The sequence below is a fragment of the Aptenodytes forsteri genome, unplaced genomic scaffold (genome assembly GCF_000699145.1).
Source record: "Aptenodytes forsteri isolate BGI_AS27 unplaced genomic scaffold, ASM69914v1 Scaffold479, whole genome shotgun sequence".
In the NCBI taxonomy this organism is placed as follows: Eukaryota; Metazoa; Chordata; class Aves; order Sphenisciformes; family Spheniscidae; genus Aptenodytes; species Aptenodytes forsteri.
This window is the reverse complement of record NW_008794627.1, coordinates 747,524-768,699: the sequence shown is the minus strand read 5'-3', so window position 1 is coordinate 768,699 and position 21,176 is coordinate 747,524. Positions and strand designations below refer to the sequence as shown.

Genomic DNA, 21,176 nt, shown 5'->3' with positions numbered 1-21,176 from the left:
CCCTCCCCCAGCCTGTAAGCCAGCACGCCGCTCTCTGTAGCTGTGTCTGTGGAGCCAGACTTGTGCTACGGCTCCCAGTTTCACAGCTACAGCTCTCGCAGCAGTGCTGTATCCAGAGGTAAACGACGGATCCTCCCCGCCCCTCGCCGCACAGCCACACACACTCTCCTCTCTTCCTCTGCCATCATTATTTTGTATTTCGAAAGCAATTACTTTCAGATGGAGCTCATTTAAGCTTCTGTCTCTGTAGAAGTCAGCCAACTCAAACCATTATTTCATTGCCAGGTTGTCACAAGTGCCCATGCAAACCTTTCTGCCAAGAACTAATAGTCAGTTGCTGACATGATATTCAGTTCTTCTGCCATTAAAGAACCTATGCAGGGGGAAAAAAAATTGAACAATGTTAAAAGGTCTAAAGAAAATTTCATAGCCTGCAATTTCCTTTCATTATGTACAGTTATATCAAATTGTTGAGCTGATGTAATATATTAAATGAGGAGCTTTCATGAAATTATCTCAAAATGTCACCAAAAAAATAAGTCTGGGAAAATAACTTAAATGTTTTTCCCCCCAAACCCATTTTAAATAGTTTCACTTCCAGTTGATTATAACCAGTGCGCTGTAGGCTGACACTGAAGTCTGCTTCAAACAAGTCATTATATATACCCACCCATTTCTTAGTGTCGTCCTCTCGCTCAGGACTGGGTTGTTAGCGCTCAGTGAAGGAAAAAACCGATTAAAAAAGGAGGGCAAGAGCAATAGCGAGAGCAAGCACGCGTGTGTGCGCTTTTCCACATGCGTGGTGTGTCGGAGTGAAACCAGGCCCAAACTAGCTTTGAGGTGAGGTCTTACTTCTTCGGCAGGGAGATTAGACCTCAATCTATTTTCAGCTATACCTACCCCCTCTAATAGTCAACAACAATTCTGCTAGCATGGGAAGCAGAGGACGGTTTGTTTATTATGATTTGGCCCCCCCTACGGTTAAATTTGCTGGTCCCCAAAACACTAGGGCACAACCTGCATCTTCTGTAGCCTCCTGGCGCTGGGATACGTCCTAAGAACTTGAGTCCCTGACAAAGCAAATTGACCTACAGCTCGTGGAGTGACTGCGGAGGTAAGGATGAGACACTTACTCACAGACACCGTGATCACGCACGTTACACGCTCATGAAACCAGGCTGAGTTCAGCTACAGGAAAGAAATGAACAAAAAGCCGTATACTTAGGTTTCATGATGCCTGTTTATTCAGCCACAGCAATCTACAACTGAATAAAACACACATCACTAGACAAATACTGTAAGTTCACAGAACTAAAGAGCAGCTGAGCGAAAGGTAGGGGTTGGGGGGGGGTTGTATTAGTATAACATACATAAAGTACTTTAGAAGGCACCAATTTCAATCTTAAACCCATTTCCATTACAAACTTGCAGTGAGGGTGAAACATTGAAACTAAAACCACACCTAAAGTAGGACTCAGAACAGAAAATTCTGGGGAAAACAGACGTAGGAAATGTGCAGTAACCACTGCTAATGGCTATGCCAGCTCCTTAATACATGACGTTATGATGAGCGAAGAAGGTTTTGTCTGTTTAGGCAGTAGCAGCAGAAGTTGGCATTTTTATGGCATAGCAATCTTGTTTTCTTCATGCACTTAAATTGAAATCACTGACACTCAACAATGCATGAGGAGTGTCGGTGACTCCTACGTGTAAAGATGGAAAGAGTTAAAAAATATCCAGATCATAAATAAAATGAAATCTTAGCTATGAAACCGTGCCATTTAACTCACCACACTTCAGTTCAGTGGTAAAACACTGTGAAAAATGAATGTAAATAATATTTATTTTCCATATTTTAGCAATCCACTTGCTTTTCATATTCCAATTACAACACTCTCTTTAGTATTAGTTTAGGCACTGGGTCAGCACAACAGACGACCACATCCTGAACTGCTTTCCTGAATCATGATCTTCCAGGACATAAATAGCGTCAAACGATTTCTTCTGAGACGAATGATGATGATAGCAATGGCGTTTCCGTGACTTCCAGCCCTGAGTGTATGGATCACGGGACTGTGCACCACTGAAAGAAATGGTGCAGCCTACAGCTCGGCTGAGGCTAAAAGCAGCTGCCATGGTGGTGACTGTCCTTGGCTGTGCTCGCTTACAACAGCCAGGAACAGGGGTTATAAGCTACTCTGCCATCCGAGGAACTGGACGGAATATATGGGTATATATATTGAATATATATGAGATCGGTATTCAGCCCTATGAAACAGTAATTCCCGTGACAGGCCCTTAGACTGTACTCACTTTAAGGCACCTCAGACAAAGCCATGCAAATTTCAGGTCTCCAGGTAAGAGCACCCTGTCTCCCATGGGCACCTCATCTTGGTGGGGAAGGGCAGGGAAGGAGAGAGTGCCATCTATCTTTGCCATGCGCTTGCTGTGCTAAGATCGAAATAGACCCATAATTACAACCGCATTTTTAATATATGTGGGTTAAAGCACATCTTAGGGAAGAGCAGCTATTTCATCAGTGCACAACTATTTTCTATTATTCAGACAAAGGAACAACCTTGGATGCACAAAAGCAGGCTCTCTGGGCCAGCTTTGAAAAATCATTTGGGTCCAGCTTAATGGGAAAAGCTCAGGCTTGCCTTCCGTATAGTCAGGCTCCAAAGCCATGAGGAGGGCCCGGCGGCAGCAGCAGCATTGTGCCTTTCAAGACCCCAGTCACGGCCGTGGCCCTTAGTGATACTCGGCGTGCTCGGGCTGAGTCCACGTCAAACTTTGGTGCCAATTTATACATATGTATTTTGCATCATCTGCAAGCAATTCTAAATCACATTCGCAGACCCCGATCCTGATAGGGGAACTCCAACCACCCGGACATCTGTTGGAAAAGCAGCACGGCGAACTGCAAGCAGTCCTAGTACAGGTGACGGAGAGCCCGACCAGAGGAGAGGCACTGCTGGACCTGTTGCTCACTCATGCAGAACTTACCGGAGAGGTGAAGACTGGAGGTAGCCTGGGCTGTGGTCATGCGGTCATGCCCTGGTGGAATTCTCAATCTCGAGGGGTACAAGATGGGTGAAAAGTAGAGTCGGGTCCCTAAACCTCAGAAAGGCAAACTGTCGGCTGTTTAGGGTGCTAGTGCATGGGATCCCTTGGGAAACTGCCCTCAGAAGCAAAGGAGCGAATGAGAGCTGGGAGATATTTAAAGACATTTTTCTTAGGGTGCAAGAGCTCTCAATCCCAATGTGCAAGAAGTCGGGCAGGGGAGGCAGGAGGCCAGCTTGGCTAAGTCAAGAAAGTCAAGACCTCTTAGCCAAACTAAAACACAAAAACCAAAATGCATAGGCAGTGGAGGCAGGGATATACATCCCGGGGAGATTATATATGTATATTATATTGAAAAAAAAAAATTTAAGTACTACCTGTCTTAGTTTGCTACACATTTTACAGGAGCACCCAGCCTGTCGGGCACTATCTCAAGGGAGACTGTTCCAACACATCTTTTTCCCCATATTCTCCTCTCTGACTGGCAACGTGACAGCACTAAAAATGGGTCATTTGCAAGAAGCTGGAGGTGTGGAAAAGGTCTCACATTCCTGGACACAAAGCATTTCACCTGCCACATTTCTTCCAAAAAAAAAGGTGGTTTTACCATTTGGTTCTAGTTCCAGACTTGAGGGGAACCTCAGCATGTTTTTAACAGCACACATAAGGAGAAGTTTGAGGATTTCTTTCTTTCTTTCTTTCTTTCTTTCTTTCTTTCTTTCTTTCTTTCTTTCTTTCTTTCTTTTTTTTTTTTTAAATCCATGGCAACTGGCACCCCTGCATGAACCAAGTCTGCTCACCTCTGTGAACGTCCCAGAAGTGCAGCATAATTTCTTCAAGTAGAAACAGCCACCTCTGGCCAGGTCCCGGCTCAGCAGCAGAAGCCGAGGTACAGCAGAGCAGTGTAGGAAAGCCATCAACCAGCTCCGCTCTCCTTCTCTCCTCACCCCCTCCTCAGCACTCAATTCATTCGTGCTGAAACTGGAAAAGCCCCTCCAATATCTAAATGGGAACACAGCGTGGCAGCTCTGCTCAGGCCTGGCAGGGACATGGACATGCTCCACACCAGGAATGCAGCATCTGAGAGAGTCTGCGGGACACAGACCCATGATAAACCCAACATCTCTCTCAAGAGGCGAAGCACCCCTGTTCAGTCATTTTTGTCACACAGCTCCCTGTTTATAAACTGTGCTGCTTTAGAGACGTGCACTTCTCCTTATCCAAATACAAACACAGCTACATTAATCCAGAGTTGACAGCTATTGGCTTTTGCCCACTTTAAAACACTAGTAGTAACTTTTAATAAAATGGTGCTCAACAAGACAAAAAATATCTGTTAAAATCACATCATTTTCCTAGTCGCACTGTGCTAGTAACGGCATATATGAATCACAACACGTGGCACAAATCTGCAGCATCGCCCTTTTACAAAGTCAAGCCAGAGCAAATTTAGAAGTTAATCTTACGATTTATACCCGCTCTTTCCCATTTTCTTGTTGAGAGGTTTCTTTCAAGATTGCACGTAAATTCAGCACTTCTAAAGCAAACCAACCAAACAAACAAAATCACTTAAACATTTCTTTGAAAAACTATATTAAACAAAAAGATTACACAGGATAAGGAAAATCAGAAGAAGAACAATACAACAGGCATTGAGGCCAGAAGGTGATCAAGCCCAAGAAACACTGAAACACGTCGGTTTCACAGCAAAACTTCCCTCAGAATGAAAGTACCCATAAATTCCAGACTGTACTCACATTTTTTCCCTTTTTTGTAGTAAATATTACACTTATTTAGAAGGGCACTGCTATTTTACAGTTTCTTAAAAACAATAAAAAGATAGCTAGTAAAAATTTAGACCATCAGCAGCATCTGCTATAGTACAAGATCAAAACAAGACAATATATTTGTGTGACTCACTGAAAACTCTTTGTGCTCCTCCTATAAAAAATATTGTCCTTGGCTTTGAAAAAACACCAAGATCAAAGGTTTGACTAATATTCAAAGTATGCAAATGGCATGCTAATCAAAGTCCCTAATCCAAAAGACTTATTGGCTCAAAATAGACTTTTGGTGTGATCCCAATTTAATTTCACCACACCTGAAATGTCCAGAACATACATGTATTATATTTAAACATATACATTTTGAGTGACTGCAATTCTAGCTCACATCAAAATGCGGCATCGGCAGTTGCCAGAACGAATGATGCCATCCTGCTCTTTGCTGAGGTCATCGGCTAGGCTATTGCCTCTCATCTTTTTGCTCAGTGCAGCTTAAACACATGCAGAAATCAGCGCAACAGGGGGGGTTTAATGTAATTTTCAGTGAAATTCAAACAAGTCATCACACCTGCGAAGCAAAGGCAGTGCCAGAACCATCATCCCCCCTGCTCTTTGAGGGATCCTATACAAGATACGAAAACCAGAGCATAAGGTGCCATGCGCTTTGAAAACAAGCAAGCAGCAAACCTGAGGGCAGCAGGCAAAAGCAGGTCCCAGCTTAGGTTCCCGTCCACTGCCTCACCCCCTGCAAGAGGTTTTGGGCGGGCAGGACATAATTCCACACGCGAGTCAAAAGGGGAGGGAAGATGGTTTGTTTCTAGCTGATTTCACAAGCCCTGATTAGCAGATCATAAACAAATGCAAACAGTTAATATTCACAGAGAAACCTCTTGTACCTAAATATTATAATAGATTTAACATCATTAATAAATATATAAAACATGTTAATCTCACAGACAAAACACGTTTCAAAGGTCACCATTGACTGAAAAATCTAGGCAGTTTGGTCGTTGTTTAAAGCACTGAAGAATTATACACAGATAATAATGTGAGTGTTAAGAACAGGCTCACAAAATACAAACTTAAGCTTGGTTTAACATTTCTGAAGAGGCTCTGAACAGGCCCTAGAAGCTATTCTGAATGGCCTTCAAATGAAGGCACTTGCAGCCATTGCATATTTAAGAACAGAAGAAACTCCTTTACGCTGTACATATCTCAGCACTTTATCTAGATCAGCTGCAAACCAGGTATTCCCCAGGGACCAGCACACAGGTAAGCGGATCTGTCCCAAACAATGCTGCTCTACATTTCATACGATCTCATGCTGAAAGAGGAGATCATCAGTCAGCGCTTAAAAGCCTTGGTCTGGGAGATGGAGACCTAGGTGCTCACTCCTAGCCCTGACAGACTTCTTCTGTCATCTTAAGCCAGGCCCTTTATCTCTCTGTCTCCTCAGTTCACCTGCCTCTGGAAAGGAGAGGCAGCAATTCCCTGCCTCGCAGTACTGTTCTGAGGCTTAATTTCACAAGGTGTTTTTGAAGAGTCTCAGAAAAGGCACTATAAAAGTGCAGCTATTATAATTGTCAGAAACACAGACAAAGGTGTGCGTCCCACAAGCCTTTCCCGAGATGCAGATGTGCAAATCTAGAAGAGATGAGGACTCGCACTTGGTCACACTGCAGCAGTCCCATCACAGCAGCTTTGTTTTCTCCCATAGCTTTGAACAAGCTTCACATTTCCAGGTCTCGACAGAATTACTGGGCTGCCCCGTTCCGCAGACTGTCTCCCGTCTCCATTTGTTCTAAGGGGCCAAATTCGGGATGTGTGACCGGAGACTTCCTTGGGCCTCGGAGAGTGTGCGCATTCAACATCTCCAGCAGCAAGTCATACACTGGGACCACATTTTTACACTTCATGCTCAGGAGATGCTCCATTCCCTTGTTACTGTGAAGGAGAACAAAAAATAAGTCAGCGATCTGGGTCTGACAATGCAGAGAAGGAAAACACATTCGCGGCCTCAAGAGAGTCCTTTTTTTATTAGGAGTTAAAAGGATTCAGCTGCTGTAGTCCCGGAGATCACTTACCACTATCAACAGTAACAACATCCCAATACTTCAAAGCTGAGTGTTTTACTATTTAGAGAACCAAGATTTGTTCTACACCACACGAACTGACTTCAGAAAATAATGCAGATGTACCGACCCTATTGAAATCAAAGAGAATACCTCTTTGATGCTGTAAAAGTGGGAGGCCCACACGCTGCAGCTTTATACAAAAGGGGAATTTACAATGTGTAGCCCTAGTGACTACCTACCCCTCCTGCCTGGTTGAGTAGGAAGACGAAACTACCCTGGCTAACTTCAAGCAGTTTGTTTCCTCTCTGCATGTCCAGTGCCAGATCTTGCAGATGGCTACAGGCTTTAAAAGTAATTTTTTTGTTATGCAGTAAGAGACAATGTCACCTTGTTAGCTTGAACGCTCTGTGGCTGTATCATGATTTGGACTACCAGGAAATGGCTGTTGCCATTGCAGTTGCACATACATTTACTTCAGATGCACTCAAGGTTTTGGGGTTGAAATCTAAGTGTGCTTGCTCAATACCAAATACAGTGGAAATAGCAGCAGACAGCCAGCACATAGCTGACCTGGTGGACTGGATTGGGAGGGGGGCAATGCTTCCAGAAAAATGAGGTTCTGCTACAATTCAAGAGTTATAAATACATTAATGGCAAAGAAGAAATTGCAGCCCCACTCCTACACCCAGCTCTTGAGAGTTCCGCATCATTTGGTAATCAAGGCTAAGAGCATCAATTATTTCCAGAACAAAATATAATTGACTGACCAGTGCTAAGCAACGTAAAGGAGACAGGTCACAATGAGTAGCCTCCAGACTTCAGTTGAGGCAGGCACACCATAAAAACTCGTTTTAATAAGAAAATATAAAAATTTTGCAAAGATTTACAATGTTTATTCACACCATGCCAGAACAAGAGCTCCTGCGATGCTGTGATGTGGTGTCACACCGCAGTGGGCAACCCACGTGATGGCAATGCATCAGAGGCGTGAGTCGGGTTCAGCTCTGGCTGGTGCTGTAGCTTCCGTAGGGCCGGCTCTCAAACTCCCCCCCCAGATCACAAACTGGCTGTTAAAAGCTGCCTTTTGGCACAGTCAGGTCCCTGCTGCTGCCACCCGCTCTCCCAGGAAGCTTGCTGCAAAGGTGGCTGTCTCTTTTCCAGTGTCCCTATACAAGTCAGATATGCCCATCTCTCCTTTGCATGCTCCAGCCTGGTCCCAGGACCGTCTTCCCTGGAAACACAGTCCAAAGCCAAGACATAAGACAGCCTTGTGAATAGCTGGTCTCTGGGTAATAATTTAAAGTGACAAACAGCCTGAAAATTAAAGCATCTGTTTGTAGGGCCCTGCGTTTGAGTCTGCTGTACTGCAAGCAAAGATAAGCAGCTCAAGGAGGTCCAGGAACTGGCAGGGAGCAGAGGAGCTGCCTCCCATGGGGAAAGCAGGAGGGTGGCATCGCTGTAGCACAAGTCACTTGGCAAAAATACTGTGGTTCTGAATAAAAAACAACAAATGTGGCCTGGGACAAACATGGCACCCAAAGTACACTTTGCTCCACCAAAGCCCACGCTGCAGATCAGTTCTGAAAGAGGCGAAGAGTGGAAGAGTTTTGGTGGCTGGGTGGGGTTTTTTTTGACAGACCGAATTTGTGTTATTATTGTTAAACATTTCAGGCAGATAGATAATGAACAATTTAACGTAATACAGTTAAGGCAGCATTTCAATATCAACACAACATTTCTGAGCGCCAGCAAGCACTTCAGCATATTGCCTGTTTAGTTGTGCTAGGAAGGAAAGCCTTACAATGAACAGAGATGAAGAGCAGTACCAGGATTCCCTCGGGAGTGCTCTGGACTTCAAGCCTTGCTTTGTTGCTGTAAGAAACAAACACCAACACCTTACGCCTTACACACATTCTGTTAAATTTACCTTGCGTGTCTGACGTGAGACAGGAGCATCAACAAATTGGCCAGACGAGTTGTCTGCTGCTGCGAGGGGATTCCGCTCTTTGCAATAACCCACACCAAAGCATCTGTGACTACATTAAGAAGGTGATGCAGTTTCCTGTTGCTTTCAGGTTCTTCTGCTGACAAAGGAAACATGCCTAACCAGAGAAGAGAAAGAAATACTCCCTGCTTATGAGGAAGGAAAAAAAGCTACCACTGTGGATTTTTTTTCTGATGTAATATTTCAACAGGATTAGAGAAGATAGATTTCCTGACGCTCCCTCTCAAGGCTGCACAAACGATGCTCCATGTGCCACACCAAGCTCCGACTTACTTACATTCCTTTGCCAAAATTTGACGGCCACATCATTTGCAAACTGAATAACTCTCCCAAATCCTCCCAAGACAACATGTTGAACATAGACCCGTCAGTCCAGAGAATGGACATGCTCTCCATTCTCCAGGGGTTTTTCCTTTGAATCACTCTGTACCTTGTAGTTCAGTAACTATTATGAATTATAGCATTATGCTTGCTCTAATACCTTCTTGCTGAAAAGTTTTTTTTTTTTCTCTGAGTATATCCTAGGGAGGGAAGAGAACATGGTGAGAGACACAGCTCATAGACCCAGCCTGCCATGGTCTCCCTACAGCTCGCTAAGGGTGCCATAATGCAGTACTTGCCTACAGTGAGAAACCTTAAAAGTCAGCAAAAGCAAAAAAAGGGGATTGGGGGTATGGAGAGGGAAGAGAAGAAAACACCACTAGGAAGGTTTGGAAACACACAATAACATTATTGATAGAGTAGAAGAGACCTGGGTATTATTAAAAAAAAAAAAATCCTTCCAAAGATACTTATGGAAGGACAGAGCTCCAGAACACCTTGAAAATTAGGAGTAAAAGATGATTAACTTTGACAAGAAAGGAGAGCAGGGAGAGGTGAAAGGACAGACTTTTTGAGAGGTGAGGCTTTGAAGAAAATATGGCTGATGAACATGGTTTTTTGTTGGGTTTTTTGGTTGGTTGTTGTTGTGGGTTTTTTTAAGAAAGAAAGAACAGCTTTTGTTGTCTGTTGAAATAAACAAGTGGGATAACAGCTGGACTATTCCCCTTCAGAACCGGGCTGAGAATTATGCAGCAGCTCCTTGCTGAAAACAGGAGATGTAAATAGTTAGATGTTGTTTTGTTGTGGTTTTTTTCTGACAACATTAATTACAGCATGTTCTGGGGAACAAAATTATTTTACTGCAGACTACCCTAAACTAGCAAACACACACTCTTATTCACCTTGTGTAAGAGGCTGCAAAGCAAAGCTCCTGTCCTGAAATTCATCTTGCAGAACTGTTGAGTACTTTCAATCATTTCTACCAATTAATTACCATTAAATAGGAGCATTTAAGCCCAATTAATCATCACTCAGTTGAGTAATTAGTTTTACTAGAATTAAGAATTAAGGACAGGTTTGTAGAGCTGTACAGCAACTTTACACATGACCAGGATCCACAGAGATACGAGCAAAACTTCTCATTGAAAAGGACAGACCCACAGCCTGGGTCATGAGCCCAACCCTGTGAGAAGCTCTCAGACTTTGGGTCTTTCATGCGATTCTTACAACAGAACATAGACCCTAAATCCAGCAAATGATACAGTTTAGAAGTTTCTTGAGCAAAAATCCTTACAAAGTGATGGTTAGAAGTCCTTTCCTATTGTTCTCTTTCAACGGCTTTATCGCATTTGATATTTCTGCCATTTTTAGAGGCTGATTTCCCAGCCACTCTTGAAATAAAAAAGTACAATTTGGTGAGCGTCAGAGTCAACTGCGTACTCACTGGAATTGAGGAGGATCATTGCCTTGACACACAGATACTCCTTGTGCTGCAGTTTCAGCTCTCGGAACCTCGAGGTCATGGCCAGGAGCATATCAAAGATCTCCAAAATTCCCTCTACGCATTTCCCCTCATCCCTATGGAAACACATTTAAAATATTACCCAAAAAGTAGAATTAAGGAACTCTGACTCAGCCAGATAAAAGTCAAAGCATAAAGGAGGTTGCAAAAGGCCTATCCATCTCATCTTTGGGAGGATTCAAAAGGTTCTATCATGAAATCTAAATTGAAAATTACACTGGTATAAAAGGTCAGCACCTCTAAGAAACTGATTTTCTCTTTAAAGCGCATGCAGGACTGACTGCAGGTAAGTATGACCATATTTCTGTGTAGAGGCTTTATCCTCATAGCAGTATAATTCTGGATAATCGGTTTGAAACTCTGTAGTGCAGGGCACAATACCATTTTGAATCATCTTCCAGATTTGTTCCACGAAGAGTTAATACCACAACTGGTGCCATCACTATTTGTACCTGACGGAGGCCTCAGGACTTGGTGAATAAGACAGATCCCCTAAAATAAGTTTCTTGGAACACTAAGACATTTTTAAAGAATAAAACAACCTCTACCCCCATCCTCCATCCCCTTTTTCTTTGAAGATTTTTGGGGTTTTGGTGGTTTGGTTATTTTTCTGTTTGCGAGTGTTTACTGAATGCAACTTTCTCTGTTTTGGATATTAGAAACGGTCCCATTCTCTGATCTGAAAAAAAACCCAAACAACCCTAAGCCATTCCAATGGGTTTAAAATTAAGCAGCAGCAAATTTCAAACCACTGAAGTTACTGTTCCAGTTTTTTGGTTAGTTTTTTTTTACACGTACTGGACTTAAAAAGCAATTAAGCTCTACAACAGAGTATTCAAAGGGTTGCTTCTTATACTATCATCTGGAAGACTGAGGGGTTTTTTTTCTGTAGCTTTTTTAAGACAAGACAGACTTAAGCACAGCAGTGCAGGAGAATTAAAGAACTTTACTCCTCTACTGGATCCCAAGCGGAAGGCGCTGAGCCTGCAGGCTGTGAGGCAGGCGCAGGCAGACAACACTAACCAGGTGCAGCAAGTACTGCCCGCAGAAAGGCAACTGCCTGAGGATCGCCCAGTTTCCCACGTTCCTCATAGCAAAGGAGAATTTTAAGCTTTGTAGAAGCACAGGCAGCTGCCAGTTTCAAAACAGAGACAAAAGCATCAGAGAAGTACTTGTCTACAAAGATTATGTAGGAAATGTATCTGAAGTTCAGCTAAGATAAAAACAATCAAGTTACAGACCAGTTTCATATACGCATGTCTTAAAAAGAATAAAATTACGGTATGCCCAGACGCTTGCTAGCTCCCACTCTGCTGTGTCGTGTGGAGACGAAGGAATGCATCAAATAAGCTCACTCTATTCAGCACATGTTAGCTCCCGAGGAACTAAATGTATCATACATTTTCAGGAATTTCTTATTATTGCATTGAACGACACAGCGTGTCCTTGCATTGAATTTTATATGAGCAAATAATAATTTATTTCATATCTTTTATAAATTAAATTTATTTCTCTTACTAACCCATTTTGCTTTCTATATCTATGACGGTGATCATTATTCAGCTCAAGCCACAGAACTGGTACAGAACTGAATTTCCCCAGGTTGAAAAGGTTAAGAGGCATTTTAAATCTACCCAAGAGAGTAGATTGTTTCCCTGACTTTTTACCAATGTGAAGCCCAGGTCAAATCCTTCTAAGATCCTGTAGAAAAACACCCTTACTAATCCATGTTCTTCCCTGTTGGTACATGATGTTATGGAGAAATAATTTTGCAAACACCCTGCTTTAGCTTGAAAAAAATACCTTCAGTATTAAAAAGCAAGCTAGGGTTTTTTTAATCCCTTTTGACTAGTGCTGCAATGTTCATTATTATAGCTATTTATGAAGTCTGCACTAGGGGCAGGAAGAAAAATAGGTAGAAAAGCTACTTAAAATAATTAAAATATGGCCTGACACTATGTCTGCTTTTTTTTGAGGGATGGGGGGAGAAAATCTGTCAGCTGGAAGAAATTGATTGACAATGTAGTGCATTGTGTTGATGTGTTTACAGTTTCAGCATCTAGAGACCCAGACCAAAAGGAACAAAACCAACAAAAGATGTGAAAAAAAAATACAGAGAAACTTCAAACTGTCACATGCTACAGGAATCAAGGAACTGGCAAGTTCAACAATACTGTTTATGTTTAGCATTCCTTAAGCCCCTGTAAGGATGTGGAACCTTGTGACATTATTGTTACCAATACAAGTAAATTATATTGTTAGATAAAATACTAATAGCATCTCCCATACTTAATCCTCTTCCTCTTACCATTCACACCCCCTCCAAACATGCTAATATGAAGTGTTCTCAAGAAATTTATTTCCCTTACCTGTCTAATACAAGGTCAGGTGCAAAAATCAGTTTCCCAGGATGGTCGATTGATCTCCACATCAAACCAACCATTAAAACTTCCATCCAGCAGCTCTCCAAGAGTCTTACTTGGTCATAGAGGCTGAGATCAATGAAACCTAAAATGATGAAAATAGCATAAAATAAATCAACCTGTTTATTTCTCTGTTTTGATAAAGAAGACTGAGTATGTTAGAAACAAAAAGAAATAGAAAGAATGATGGGCTGTGAAGAAAGCCAGAAAAGGGAGCACTGACATCAGAAGCGCCATGCTGCCATCTCAAATAGGAACATAAATATTTGTTATTATCATTGTCAAATCTTCCACAAAACATTTGAAATAAAGCAGAGTGATGGTCAAGTGCAATTACTCCCACACAGCTGGTGAAACTCAAGTGATGGCAGAGGACCTGCCTTATGCTTGGCCACCTCTTTAGATGACAGTCCCACAGGCTCCTGAGAGGCATCAGGGATTCACTCAGGAAACTCACATTTGTCGGCGATTACTGCATTGCACTGCAGAGGACTCCTAAGAAAATAGCCTGTTCTTTCCCCAGAATGCATATGGTTGTTGCTTGCAGGGTGGTTTTTTTTTCTCATAAGACAGGCACGTTTCTGGGTTTGTTGGGTAACTATGAAAGAACCCACATATTTGTGCCTCTGTGTTATCATCCCCTTTGTAAATGACGTGTTGACCCCAGCCCATCCTTTTCCTGCAACCCCCTTCCCCAAAATTGCAATAAACAAGAGAAAAAAAACTCAAGGGTAGTTGCTGAAGGTATTAGTGTCCCCATTGCCTCCATTCGCAGCATCCTAGAAGCAAGAACACAATTAATGCGATTGTGCCTAAGCCTGTCCCAGCATTTAGTTGTCTCCAGAAGTTATAGCAAGGTGTCAGACAGCACTGCAACACAGCCAGAAGGGAGATAGAGTAGTTGCCCTCCCTTTCTCTTCCCCTGCAAAAAAGACCAGGGAAAAAAGACGCATAGAAGCCAAATAAAGAGAAATAACATTAACACACGTGCAAAAAAACCCCCAAAACACAGAAAACAGAAGACGTGTGAATTACCAAAATGCAAGTGGGAAAGCAGACTGCTCAGTCAAGGAATAAAGCACAGATAAGATGACAACCAGTTCAGTGGTCAAAGCATAGCTGTGTTCAAAACCAAGATCAGGCCACAGTTTTCAAAGCAGAGCTGCGTTAGATAGGTATCAGCAAAGGTGCTTCATTTTTAGACAAGCTGGTATCTACGACTCTGCATAGTGAAAAATCATTACACAGCCTGGCCGTGGGAGACAGGTTTCCCACAGCTCTTTCCAGTTGTCTGAGGTCTTAAAATGCACACAGTACCTTTGTCAAAGAATCTGCTGTCAGTAATTTATACAAATGCTCCACGTATTTTAATCTTATTAAACTACTAGGCTGGAAGACAGTCGGTGACAGCCCTGGGTTGACATAAACTGGGTAATGTGCACTCTCTCTTATCATTGCTAAAAGTGCTGCCTTTCAAAATGGATAGCCTTGCTCTTTATTTTATAAGAAGGGTAAACAGGAGCCTATGAACAGTACCTTCCGTCCTGGATTTCGCTGTCACAGAATTTACTACCGAATCCACAGCCAACAATAGATTATCTGCCAGACACACACTCATAATTTTAAAAGTGCTTATAGACAAATAACCATGGAAGTGTGAATAGTATAAACCGACAGTGGCAGTTTCCTGGGAAACAACAGCCCAAAGACATTTCAGAAGTTTATTTAAATAAATATTTACACAGGCGTGTGCTGATTTCTCTAGCATAAACAACCAGTTATTGGGTTTAAAAACTATCTCAGTTGAGCGAGGTGTCAGACCAAGTCCCAGCATTCAATCTACAGATACTTAAAGATGCAGATTTATCCCAGATGTCATCTGCTAAACTCACATTATCAGCACCAGCAGTATGATTTATGACCATTGAGCACAGCTGTCAGAAGGGCTATACCTTCCCTTTTCCTAACAAGCTTTAAAGATCGAGGACAGCACATCATAACCACCACAGCTTCCATTGCAGTGTCAGAAGTCCTACTGTATTTGCTGCAGAGTACATTAAACGACTTCTTTTTCTATGGCTGTAGGACATGTCCTTTAACTCGTGTGCTCTATAACTAATCATTTAATTACAAATTACTAAGACAAGAAAAATCTTGTGCTGGATGCATAGTAACTAGCAGAAGACACACTGCTCTGGCCAGCGACACGCTAGGTTGCATAATGAATCCAAATTTCAATATTATGACAACATCCTATCGATTAGCAATACAGGTTCAGCTATGAACCACATTCAACTCTCTTAGACTAGGTCAACAAAGTAAAAGGCAATTACAGAAGTTATGTTCTGCTGTCTGACAACTTAAAATTAAAATACTTGGAATTCAGAAGGAAAAAAATCCAGGTGTCAGCTTCTATTTTACTGAGCAACAACAAAAATACAATCCATTAAGCTGAAAGTACAGAAAAAAAATACAGTCACAGAATAAAAGGTCATTAAATATTAAATATGAAAAACCATAAAATTTAAACATTTATCTTTCCTATTTAGGCAAAATGTTACTGTTAACATCAGCATCTATAAGGAAAAATAAAAAGATTTTCTTTCACTTTCGGTGTCAAAATAATATCCAATAATAATTTAGAGATGAAAATGGGCTTCTTACTCAGCTACACAAAAGCAAATATTCAGCTTTACAGAAAGTAAAATTACTGTTCACTGGGCCATTAGTCACGAACTCTGTATTTTTTTCCTAAGACCTTACCTCCAGGAAGCAGAGCATGGATCTAGATGATTAACTTCAGGCAAGAATTTTTGAAAACTGAAATTCTGACTTAAGCTTTAGTCATCACAGTTATTTTAATGGAAAAAATAAATAAATCCACATTCAAGTAAAATGCTCTAACTACCATGTAATATGGCAATATTACTTATAATTAGGTACGTATTAAACATCACATCTATTTTTGGCATTGCTTTAAAATGGTGTTTACTTCTGTTCTGTGTAACAGGAGTGATCAGAAAAAACAAACATACACGATAAAGTGTCAACATTCCCAGGAACTGTTTTGAAGGGGTTTGACTGCTTCAATGGGTTTTCTTCATACAGTTCTCTTATTGCCAAGAAAAGTCTTTATTTCGGACAGATGTCGAAAATAAACTAGAAGCGATCAATGTCAAAATTGGGGTTGGTTTGGAAACTGATCTATTAACAAATTAAAAAAAATTAATCTCAACTGGTTGAAGTTTTGTATTTGTGGTTGTTTGGGTTTTTTTAAACAGCTGACATAGTTAAAAAAAACAGAAATTAAGAACAATCAGAAAATGGAAAAGGTTGTTTTGGGTTTTTTCCCCATTCAAATATTGCTTAAAATGAGGTTGTTTGCTAAGACTTTCTCTGGTTTTCCTTCACAATTCACTTCCTACTGGATTAACATGACTATATGGAGTCCTCTGAAATGGTACCTTTTATTCAAGTTTTTCTGATCAGACAAGAAATTATAGCAATAGACACCACTTAACCCCCTATGGTTACTTACTTTACAGTGATTTTCAGAGTTTCTTAAATCAGGAAAAAAAAGGATTAAGGATTCGGGCTCTCAGTTTAAAACATTCCACATTAACAGCAAAAACACTATCACTTTCCAAACGGCCAGCGTGGTTTAAGATGCTCGTGCTGTGCAAGCATCTCCTCCCCAGCAGCTCAGCAGCTGACCTGGAATTTGCACACCCTAAAACCGTCACACCTGAACCCTCCAACATGTGGAGTTGTGTTTCCATGGCTCCACACTGAGCCATGGAGACTGTAATCTGCAACTAGGAGATGTGGTCCAGCAGCTGGAGCTGGTAGAACCTTCAGCCACTCCAACTAGATCTGAAATAGGATCCGCTTCCCTTATGCTAAAGTTTTAGTTTAAGGATTATACAAAAGATTCTCCACCAAGCTTGTTTCCCGTACTGTGTACACACTCAATTTATTTCTAGACGTAAGGATAACTGTCACGTCTTCCTAGGTGCGTATTCAAGCAGCAGGAAGTGCTGTTTATAGTGCACAAGCGTGACAAGACCAGGGCACGTGCCAGCATGCTCTGGTTGCCTTCAGCATAAAATCCAAGAGAGGAGCCATGGTGTGCTGGCTCCTCAGTCCTGATGGACGTGGGGTTAGGACTACCAGACGCACTGCAGAATATATTAGCCATGCGAGGTAAGCACAGCCGTAGGGATAACTTCTAGCAGAGCACTATGTCTGAAGTTAAGGATTAAGCCCCGTGCTGCTATACGTCTATCAATTATTCAATGCTTCTTTCAGCTCACTATTAGTAGTTGGTCACCTTAGTTCTCACTAAAGGGCCACAGTCTGCGGTTTAGACTATGCCAGCCAGCAAGTTTTTCTGCACAACTTTGCCAACTATCTTCTCTGTTTGCTGGCTGCTTTTATTCTGGCTTTTATTCTTTAGTCTGACTGTTTTAATCATGGGTGCTTCATGAAGAAGGAATTGCAAATGCTCACCGCTTCTAGTTTGTAAGACGTGAAATTGTACATTGCCACGATACTGTGGTCGCATTTGAGACATTCAAGGCAATAACACATGTAGTTGTACTTCAGTGCATGTTCTTTGTGCTGCCAACAACCAAAAGCATCCTTATTGATTTTTGTTTTGAAGGAGAGGGCACAATAATTCTGAGATTGATACTATGCACCACTTTGCAATCTGATGCTCTTGTGCAGTAACTATGTCAACTGAAGCAATTGCAGACACTCAGTGCTTGGACACACTTCAGTTTTCATCAACTGTACTGGAAACCTTCTATCAGGATTCAAGGAAAGAATTTGGTCTTAAATTCTTTTTTATAGCAATCTAATTAATACCCCTTTTAATGAACCATCTAAATCAGATTAATCAGGTATTTCTAGTTGATGAGGTAGAAATTACATGCAACACCAACTACGCTTTTTAGCAAAATGAACGAGTATTTGACTAACAACAGATAGCAAATTATGGGCTAGGTCGTTGTCTAAATCAAAATACATCCAGGTGAATTACCGAGAGCAATAAATTGTCCATTACTTTATAGGATAAAAAGCTTAAGATTTTCATACCGCACATTTACTGTGCTGTGCTATTATTTCAGGGTAGAGAATGATATATTGATGGTAAAAGCATTGAATAAAATAAACAAAAACAAGATTGAAATTCTTACCAGGAATTTTTTTTGCCCAACCAATCATGTGAACCAGCTCTTTGTCTGCCAGTTTTGTCAGGGACATCATCATGGAGGCCTCCGTGAATGGTTTGCTGGGACGACTCACCAACACATTGGGAGGCTCCGCTTCAAGTAGTGTTAAAACAAACTGCTCCGGACTGACTGTGCTGAGCAGGATCTCTTTTACGCGGGTCGCCGTCTCATTGTATTTCTTAGCTTTGCCAATGCAATGCACCTGATCTTCTGAATTACGATGGCGACGCAGGATCCGATATCCACAACGTTCTCTTCTTGAGGCTGACACGAGAGGCACATGATTGCATTGAAGTATTTTTCTCTCAGTGTTGCATTATGTAAATCCAAATGTTTGGGGAGAAGGGGAAAAACCCTTTAAAATTGGATGTTCTAATATTGAACATCAGGTTTCAGAATTGCTAGAGCATTCAGCATTGAGTTAACTTTGTTTCCACTGACTTCAGCTGAGGCTTTTGTTTATTCTACTAAACAAAAAATAATGTTGAAAAATGTTTATTTTTTAACTTCAGTTAACTCACTTTAAAAGTCCATGGGAAAATTCCCATTGACATCAAAAAGAGATAAATCAGGTCTTTAAATGCAAATAAAGATACATGTTTGTAAATTCTGTTTTTAAATTCTGTTTTAGATGTAAACTGGGGGAAGAAAAGACTTCTGAAAGTCTGGGCCATGATACAGAGTAAATACCTCAGCCAGAAGCACAGCCAGGCCTCACTGCCAGCTGGGTGTTCAGCTAGGGACTTACTAAGATGCAACCCATTTTCTCCCTACATCCCATTAAGCCAGCAGGAGTTTCCCCAAAGCGAATTCAGGTATCTACAACTTGAAGGAGCAAGCCCCCTGTTTGGACTTCTGCATGCAGAACGCTATTTCTGTTGCAAAGAACAGTCCTTTAAATTCCTGGAATTAATTTATTGTTCATTCTGACGACACCAAACATTCTCCAGTTCTCTGTCAGTGTTATTGGTGGGACCACCAACAGTGCAAGAACACTGTTATCTGTTCTTGCATAGCTGCCATGGAAAGAGTCTAAAAGTGTCTCCAAAAACACAGTATGGGGATTTGCTAAAACATTCAGCCATGGTTTCTACTTCCCTCACCCCTTCAGCATATTCTGTAACAAGGGCTATGTTTACTGATTTACAAATAATCCTTGGCAGTAACTAATGTGCAAGATTGTACCATATTAAAAATCAGGATATTTAAAAACATTAAGTTGCTGAAGAGATCCTTAGACAGGAATCCTCCAGCACTTAACATTTCTAGTATCACAGCTAAATTGTCCTCCAAATCTTTTAGAAGTTAATTTTTTGTGCTGGTCATCAATACTTTTACTGACATATGATACTCAAAGGTTGAATTTTCATAGGTATGAAAATGCCTGTGCTAACATAAATCTATACCAAACCAACATTTATTATTGCATACATAGAGACCACGGAGTCTTAAAGCATAATAAATTGTCTCATTTGGTTTCAGTCCCACAATGAATTTGACAAAAGCATCCTTTCTGCTACTGCTACTATCTTGACATTACTACATTTATGAAGCCTTTTTGGTGTGTTGCCTAAAGACTTCTTGTCCTGGTCACAGTCTCTGGTTCTTTTTCATTAGGGTATGTGATTAAAGGCTCCATAAAGTGCATGAAGACAAAGAAGCAAAGGAACGATGAAGATGGAAGAATCCCAAGAACCTAATCAATGACGACAAGCACACTGACTAGGCTATTGTCAGGGCTATCAAAGGAGAATGATCAGCCTGTGGTCTGGGCATGATACCCAGCAGATAAGTCAACAGGAAAGGCTTTTCAGTTCACCTGGAGGGACCAGGCATTCCAAGCCATCCACTAGAAAGACCAGAGGATCTGGGTGTCAGCTACCAGTAAGGCCATAGGTTTGGACCAGCTGCCAGAGACCTATTTGTGTGTGTGTGTGTGTGTGTGTGCGCGCGCGCACACGCACACGTGTGCAAAGGAGTTTGTGCACAAGGTACCTGGAAGAATAGAGGATCCAGGGGCCAGCTACTGGATAACATTGACTTTCTAAAGCCAGTTATTGCAGGGATCCATAGCACATGTATTTCTGTAGCCATTTGTGTGGGAGAAGGTCTGACTACCAGCAACTGCGGTGAGGCTGCAGACCCAGAGGCCATCAGCTGGGGAGATATGGGGATCCACAGGCCAATTATTTGACAGACTGAGTGTCTAAACCCAGCTACTGGAAGGATCCATATTGTATAAACGCATATATTTTCCACTGCTCAGTTCACATGAGTGCTGTATGTTCTGTCTGTGCTGATCTGTGTGGCTGACTGTGGATACAGGTATAGTGTGTGTATGTGCCTAATACTACATGCTCAGACTTGCTACTGGATCTGGGGACATGGCAATGTGGCAGTTTCCCTTCTGTCAAGCTGCTGGATTCAGTAATTCCTACCATTCTTCATCCATATCCATCAGAGTTATATAGACCATGAGTTGTCTAAATTCCAACCAGGCAATGGAATTCTGGCCCTGGGTTTCAGTTAGCAAAGAGGTCCGAACATAAACCAAATTAAAAATAAAGGGACTGGGGCACAAAAAATTAATTTCAGATGCTGTTGACAAGGCTTTGTCTTGGTAAATAAAATGTTGGGTGAATGCAGACTCTCAGTGGTGGTGGTTCCTCAGATGAGGTGGCTTTTCAGGTCATAGTCCTGTCTTGTCTTCAGCAGCTATCAAGCACCATTTGAGTCAACCCATGAG

The 21,176-nt window shown here is 41.6% G+C and overlaps 1 protein-coding gene across 1 annotated transcript in view; it reads right to left on the bottom strand.

The window, feature by feature from the left end:
• Positions 1-6,601: 6,601 nt before the first annotated feature.
• The window catches only part of ESR2 (estrogen receptor 2), a 32,208-nt gene continuing 17,633 nt past the window's right edge, over positions 6,602-21,176 (bottom strand). Inside the window, exons 4-8 of the mRNA XM_009273370.2 lie at positions 18,395-18,694; positions 13,140-13,278; positions 10,693-10,826; positions 8,850-9,024; positions 6,602-6,791 (exon numbers count right to left, since the gene is read on the bottom strand). Coding sequence (XP_009271645.1) covers positions 6,602-6,791; positions 8,850-9,024; positions 10,693-10,826; positions 13,140-13,278; positions 18,395-18,694 — 938 coding nt within the window. The remainder of the gene's footprint in view (positions 6,792-8,849; positions 9,025-10,692; positions 10,827-13,139; positions 13,279-18,394; positions 18,695-21,176) is intronic.